General features: G+C 35.8%; 1 protein-coding gene across 1 annotated transcript; it reads left to right on the forward strand.

Moving 5' to 3' along the window:
* The first annotated feature begins 4743 nt into the window (after nucleotides 1-4743).
* Nucleotides 4744-7594, forward strand: LOC143565064 (cytochrome P450 76T24-like). The gene is made up of 3 exons (XM_077052159.1): nucleotides 4744-5190; nucleotides 6384-6833; nucleotides 6986-7594. Exons 1-3 carry the CDS (start codon nucleotides 4744-4746, stop codon nucleotides 7592-7594), a joined length of 1506 nt encoding a protein of 501 aa, XP_076908274.1.
* Nucleotides 7595-8229: the final 635 nt, after the last annotated feature.

Genomic DNA, 8229 nt, shown 5'->3' on the forward strand with positions numbered 1-8229 from the left:
AAGCTCATGAAAATTATTCTCTGCCTTTACTCTTGAATAATCGAATCCTGGCTACATCCTTCGAAGAAACAACCTGCCTTCAAATTCTCCAAAGAAATCGGGTGACTTGTTATGTTCTAATAGATATCTATTCCACTCTTTAATAGTCCATCTTCTAAATTCTAATGTTGGCACGAAAATCGCAGCCCTATGTCGAACCTTTTTTTTTTCTCTTGGATTGTTTCCAGGAAATCAAAGGACTGGCCCTGGTTCAACTCGTTCAAGGTACCCATAACCATATGTTCATCATACTTTTGTTTAAACTTGTATGTTGGAACCTTTGTGAGTTTGTGTTAATCCAGTATGTGAATAGCCCCTACACATGAAAAATCACATTCATGTACAGGCTTAGAGACTTAACCAAAAACCCTAAACGATGACCAGCTACATGTTAAAAATGTAAAAGATTATGGTTTATAAATATTGGGATTAGTCAACATCATCCTCCAAGAATTAAGGACCAAGACACGTTTTTAACTCCTAATTTCCAGCCACCGTCATTAGTTATTTTCCATGTTTAGACCTTTGTAATGTTTAAATATGGATCCTTTTATCATTGTAATCAATAGAGAAATAAAAAACAATTTTATTCACTTTCAATTCATGCTTACTAACATGGTATCAAAGCAGCGTTTCTGGTTCTAGGATCAGCCTGCTAAACCTTTTCTCCATTTTTTTCAAGAACACCTGCTGCCATGTCCGGAGACGATCACGTAGGTTCCGATTTATCAATCCAACTGGACAATCTGTTTAAGAATGGCCTCAATCTCCAACCTCAAAATCCAAAATTATCCGACAACCTACAAATCAACCTCAAACTCGATAGCCAAAATTACGCGCTATGGACTCGAATGATTCGAGTTGCCATAGGCGGAAGATCGAAAAGCTTGCTGAAACACCTAACTGTAGATCCTCTAGACCAGAGCGATGCAGTATATGAGCAATGTGAACAAGACGATCTTATCGTGTTTTCATGGCTCATTCAGAATATTGAACCGACACTCGCCAGCAAAAATTGTTTCAGTTTTGAATGCTTTAGATCAGAGGTATGAACCCATGAAACGAGAGATACTTGGATTGGATTCGTTTCCCATTGCAGAAGAGGCATATGCGAAAGGAGGAGGCTCATCAGAAGATCCTCTATACAAATGCAAACGATGAACCTGTAGGGGTGGTAGCCGGTCTTATTGCTACTGGAAGGGTCAGGTCTCGTATGTCTAAACACACCAAAGAAGAATGCTTCAAGATCTCCCGAGTGGTCACAAGAAGGGGGTCAAAGGTACCGGACAGGAGAAAGGGAAAGCTGCCGTCGCCACGGGAAACAATGATGATGCTACTGGCTTTAGTGGTATAGCGGTGCAGATTGGGAAGAAAAAGAAGAGACTCCACTCCGGTGGTCACAGGTATAGGGTCTGAGGATATCCTTCCAAAGTTAATATTAAATCATTTTCTACTTCAGCCCCTATAAGAATGAAAAATCCTGAAACAGACCCTACACAAAGTGGGATTGCTAATATGGTTTTAAAAACAAGATAAGTCTTGGATTTTCGATTGTGGTGCAACTGATACAATGACATATGAGTTATCTGATTTTATTTCTTCGACTAAACCACAAAAAACATGTATTCAAACTACAAACGGGGGAAGAATGGATGTAGGGGCAGGGGGAACCATCGAAATCTCACCAACTTTGAAACTTTCGAACTATCTTTACGTTCCGGCATTATCACATAAACTTTTGTCAATAAGTCATGTGACAAAAGAGCTTAATTGCACTGTTCTAATGCATCCTACTTTTTGTATCTTACAGGATATCAGGACGGGAGTGATCATTGGGCGTGGCACTGAACGACAAGGGTTGTACTATGTGGATGAAGTGACTCAATCGGGTACCGTGATGCTTGCTCATGGAACTTCCGACCGAACAGCTTGGTTATGGCACAGAAGATTGGGACATCCATCTACGGGTTATTTACACATTTTATTTCCAAAGTTGTTTCTTTCTAATAATGTGACGAACTGTGAAACTTACAAATTTGCCAAAAGTCATAGACAAGCGTACAAACCAACCAACACACGGGTTGGTGTACCTTTCTCTTTAATTCACTCCGATGTTTAGGGTCCTGCCCCAGTTATTGGTGGACAAAATTTTCGTTTCTTTCTTCTTTTTGTGGATGAATAAATAAATAAAAATAAAAATAAAGGTAGGGTGTTTTCAAGACCCAACAAACAAGTGTGAAACAATATTGTAACATAAATCCATCATTTTGATTATAACATAAGCTTCGGTTTACAAATCGGGTCGGTTTACATAATAAACAAATACAAAAACGAATACAAACAAGACTCGAAATTGACGAATGTCACACTAGGCCTGAAAAAAGGTTGGCCCAAGGCATAAAGTTTGGTCCTACAAATTTTGTTAGCCACTTATAAATTTGGACCCGGAACTTTTGGGTGAAATATAACAAATTGAAGTCATAAATCCTATAATAAATATTCAAACAAGTTCGATTACTTCGATATGGCTCAGTTTCGTGTTTGGTGTGGTTAGGTTCCGTGGTTGCTACGCTTCGGTGCTGTTTTCAAACTAGGTATAAACTAAACCGAGCCAAAATTTCCGGTCAAGAGAACAAAATTGATTTGATTTTACCGTCGATTTAGTTAATTAATTATAAGATTTATTGAATAAAAGTTTTAATTGGTTGTTTTCTTACTTGTGAAAAGAGAGCAATATTGATTCTTGAAGAGGAAAAGATGGAGCCCTTTTGGTGATGCTTGATTCTGTCACTTTATACTCGTCTTGAGGTTGTCCCCCAAGATGTTGAAAGTCCCTTCAATTCACTTTTTGACCTAGCCTTTCTGTATTTATATTCTCAAAAAGTCAAAAGTACCAACTTTTTTTCTCATAAATATTTACCGTACCCCCACTCGTTTCTAATCGAGTAAGATGTGATTTTTTTTACAGTGTTTTGTTTAAATATGTGGTTTTAATCTAATAGTTTTAAATCTGTGATTTTCGTTTCTGTGGTTTCATTTCACTTGTAATTAAACCCGACCCTACTAACCCCGTTAAGTCTGATCGTTAAACTCATCAGCGTGTGGCTCACGTGAGGGGCAATTTTGACCTTTTTTCTCAAAATACACCTCAACTCCTCATGTGAAGGGGCTTGCAAATTAGGGTTGGGGTTTATTTTAGGGTGAAAAGGGACAAAACTACCCCTCACGTGAGGGGCACGCTGATGGTTTTAATGACCAGACTTAGCAGGGTTAGTGGGGCCGGGTTTAATTGCAAGTGAAATGAAACCACATCGACGAAAATCATAGATTTGCAACTATTAGATTAAAACCACAGATTCGGACAAACCATATGAACGAAAACCGTAGTTTACTCCTAATTTATACAAGCTTTTTTCTCATAAATGTTTACCATACCCCCACTCATTTCTAATTCATACAAAGATTAAACCTTGCTTGGGATTAAACCCGATAATTCACCTCTAAAAAGCTCGTATCTTTATCATGTGGGCTACTTCCTCAATACCCTCATGTATGATATTTCCTTTTTATATTTCTCAATTTTATTAGGATAAACAAATAGACTCCAACAGTAACAAGTTTCCTAGATGTTTTAATAAAATCACTTACATATATTTCATATTCTAGATGTTTGAATGGTCCTTATACATATCCTTTTGAGTGTCTAAAGATGATGCAAAATCTTGATTTATGAGAAGTTTATGAGGTAAAGGTTAGGTTAATATTATAAAAAATAAAGACAATATGTAAAGACTAAAAAAGTAAATTAAACTAATAAAAAGACAATAAACTTAAATGGATGGAAAATGTACGCAAGAAAAAGTCTAATGTTAAATCTTAAAACATTAAACAAGCTAACTTGCAAGCTTAAATAGGCTAACTACTGTACATCTCACCTACAGGCTATAGGCTAACTACTGTACATCTCACCTACAGGCTAAAGTCCTATGTGTTGAGGCGGTAAGTTGACGTGAATTCGGTCAGTTTCTGTTACATGTGTTATTGTACGGAAACTAAAACAAAAAAAAAGTTATAAAAATTGAGATGGAATATTGGGATAGCGTTGGTCGGTGAAACTCGAGCGTTGGTAAAACCCGAGCGTTGTTGGTCCCTGGCGGTGAGTCTATGCAAATTTGGTTGGGTTTTTCACGTTTGTTATAAAACCGGACTAAAAAAAAGATTTGTCATTCGATCAGTTTCGTTACGGTACTATAACTAAAACAAAATGCCCTAAGCCTACGCAAATTATGTCAGTTTTTTTCACATCCGTTACGGTATATTGGTATTGGAACTAAACTAATAAAAAACAAATATAACAAAGATAATAAGAAATATAATTATCAAAGTTTATAACAAAAAACAAACCAAAAAAAGAAAAAAAAAACTTGGTCCAATGAAATCTTGCCAAATATACCAATCATAGTCTAGCGTCGCCAAACTTCTCTTTTATATATATTAGTAATAGTAATTACGGTACATATTTATTTTTAGTTCACCTATGCACTAGTCATCATGGTAAGGTTAGTTAGTTAGTGGTCCTTCTTTTCTTTATTTTTTATGGCTTGTTTCAATATGATCTACGTACATGTACGTGGTTGTCTGTCTACTTGTCTATATATTCCAAACGCTAATAAGAAAACATGTACCATTCTCCTTGAAAAAAACATGGACAATGCAACCTTCTTTCTCGTGCTACTTTCCCTTTTAGCTTTCATCTATGTATACACCATCTCCGGCCGCCGTGACCCTCGGCTTCCACCGGGTCCTTACCCTTACCCGATCATAGGAAACCTCTTAAAACTTGGCAGCAACCCCCACCTCTCTCTAGCCGCACTCTCTAAACGTTACGGTCCTTTAATGTCACTTAAGCTAGGAAGTAAAACAACAATAGTCGTTTCATCACCCGACATGGCCAAAGAATTCTTTCAAAAACATGACCAATCGTTCTCTAGCCGCTCGATCCCTGAGACAGCTCGTGTGAAGAATCACCTAGAAAAGTCTGTAGTGTTTCTCCCGGTTGGAGATAATTGGAGAAAACTACGAAGGATTACTCAGGAAGCCTTGTTCTCTGGCCAACGACTAGATGGTAGCGAACAATTACGCATGCAAAAGGTACGTATGAGTCTGGAAACTTTTTTTTACTGGATTCCCTATATTTTGTATTTATTCTATTTCATTTAATTTGATTATGTATTTATATATTTTTCAAGTACTAAATGTTATATTATTGAAATATTTTATTTTTATATTGCTATTCTACATTTTACTACTACTATTATTATTATTATTATTATTATTATTATTATTATCAATATTACTACTACTATTATTATTATTATTTTATTTCTCTGTTTATTATAATGACTACTGTTATTACCTATCATTTATTGATTCATTTGTCGTATTATTATTTTGACTACCATTATTACCTATCATTTATTGTATTTATTTATTTTTTCCCATAAGTATGTTTTCTTTTATGTTGCTTTATACTTATGATATTGGAGGTGAGAGTCTCTTTAAAGCAGTAGTGAAGCTTGGGCTAAGTTAGGGGGTGATCGGACTTAACACATATAAAACTTTTCGGACGAAATCAAAATCTACCCTACGGAGCGAAAAAACGGCGGTGACCGAGGCCTCCCTGGCCCCTTAAAGCTGGCAATAACGATGTTTTATTAAAGTGTGAACACTATTGAAGCAGAACAGTGGCGAAGCTTGGACTAAGTTATGGGGGTGACGGGACTTAACACATATAAAAATTTTCGGACGAAATCGAAAAATTTACCCTACGGAGCAAAAAACAGCGGTGACCGGGGCCACCATGGCCCCTTAAAAGCTATGCCCCTACTTTAAAAGCAACCTATCCATCCTTAGCGATAAAGATATGGTTTTGAAAACTTTTATTTGGTATGGTGTTATTTTTGCACCTACTAAAATTTCGAAAATCCATGGGTCACATAACTCGTTCGCTTTAAGGTAGATCCGCGTCCTTAGAATCGGATAGCATATATTTAAGTTTTAATACCCTTTTGTTGGTCTATGCACGGCTGGTTTGCATATTTTGATAGCTATTGATAGTTTATATTTCTCATTAGCTGATTAGCTAGCTAATTAGATTAATTATAGTCCTTTTATAATTTTCTTCAAAAAAACTTCGATTTTCAGTTATTAAATACAAAATACTATTCACTATTTTTTTTCAACTCTTCTGAATTGTTTTAGTTATGACATTTGATTATCCCTTAATATTGATACAAATGCAAATATCTAGTGCCCTTTTAACATCTGATTATATATACTTGTAGGTAGAGCAACTTGTTGACCATGTTAGTCAATATTCTATGAATGAAAAACCTATAAATATAGGTGAAGTTGTATTTATCACGATTCTAAACATCTTATCAAACATGTTATTCTCTATGGATTTCTCACAATATGATTCAAAGTCATCACAAGAAGTCAGAGAGGTCATTTCGGGTTTGATGGAAGGTAGCGGGAAGCCTAATATAGCAGACTTTTTTCCGATATTCAGATCCCTCGACCTACAAGGGTTAGTATCAGACGCAAATCGTTATTATGACAAGTTATTTGCTTTTTTCGATAGCATCATTGATAAAAGATTGCAAAGAAGAGCGAACTCATCGTTGTATGACAATGATATATCAACAAAAAATGATGTTTTGGACTTGCTGCTTGATATCAACTTCAAAGATGAGACCGAATTGAGTAAATCTGACATGAAACATTTGTTCTTGGTAAGTAGATACTTAACTAGCTAGTGTGGTAACAATTTTTGGGAGATAAAATGGATAGATTGTATTATATTAGTTGTGAAAATCACAAAATTAGTTATTCGTAATTCGTCTGTATATTATTTTAATTATAACAATTTGCTACGTTAATGTAGAATTTGTTTCTTGGTGGAACTGATACACTATCAGCCACATTGGAATGGGCGATGTCTGAACTCATTCGTAACCCAAATAAAATGGAGAAAACTCGGTTGGAGCTTATGAAACACATGCATAATGATGACAAAACTTTAAACGAACATAATATCCCCCAACTACCTTACCTACAAGCTGTTATAAAAGAAACTCTTCGGTTACATCCACCTGGCCCTTTTCTTGTACCTCACCAAGCTATACATGATGTAGAGGTCGAAGGCTTCATAGTCCCTAAAGACGCACAAATCCTTTGTAATGTTTGGGCAATTGGGCGAGACCCAAAAGTTTGGTCCAACCCAAATGAGTTCATGCCGGAGAGATTCTTGGAAGCTAAAATCGACTATAGAGGTCAAAATTTCGAACTTATACCATTTGGTGCAGGGAGGAGGATCTGCCCAGGATTGATACTTGCTCATAGGGAGTTACACACAGTACTGGCTTCTTTAGTTTACAACTTTGAATGGAAGCTCGAAGGAAATATGAGAGCACAAGACTTGGATATGGAAGAAAAGTTTGGTCTCACACTTCCAAGAAATGCACCACTCATGGCCATTCCAGTTAAAGTATGACCGTCTTTAAATCATTTGCGTCATCTATTTGTTAAATTGGAAAACGGTATGTTTTGTGATGTTATTTGAATTTAAACTTATGCATGTTTTTTAATTTATTGTTTCAGAAATAAAATGCGATTAACATTACTGGATTGTGTTTGTTTTAAGACATGCTCATCTAGTAGTAATTAGTTGATTCCACAAAAAGCTGTATTCTTAAAGTAAATGTTTATCGATTAAGAAAAAAAAACGTCAATCTCTAACAAAACTGCTTATTACCGATATCACAGTTCAACACGATTACATCCTACAAACATGATAATTCTAACACTCGTGTATAGAGGAACCTAACTATTATTCTGTCAAATAGGATGAAGGATCACTATGACACCATTTTTGGTAGTAAGGATGCGTAGACAAGTCAGCATGTAACATTGCAAGATCATGACCAAAAGTGCAATCTTTTCTTCATTTGTAGTAAATTTAGTTAATGGTATCAAGTTCAGGGTCCCATCGCGAAAGAAAGAAACACCATTTGTGTTAGGTCCCTTTTTGTTTATTTAGTCTTTTGTATTGAACTTTTGTATGTATTGGGCTTTAGTGTTTACTTTGTATGTATAAGGGCTAAGGGAAATAGGCCCAAGGGAAATAAT

The sequence above is a fragment of the Bidens hawaiensis genome, unplaced genomic scaffold, assembly GCF_021521415.1.
Source record: "Bidens hawaiensis isolate Kalapana, Puna unplaced genomic scaffold, B.hawaiensis_p1.1 tig00022253_1, whole genome shotgun sequence".
In the NCBI taxonomy this organism is placed as follows: domain Eukaryota; kingdom Viridiplantae; phylum Streptophyta; class Magnoliopsida; order Asterales; family Asteraceae; genus Bidens; species Bidens hawaiensis.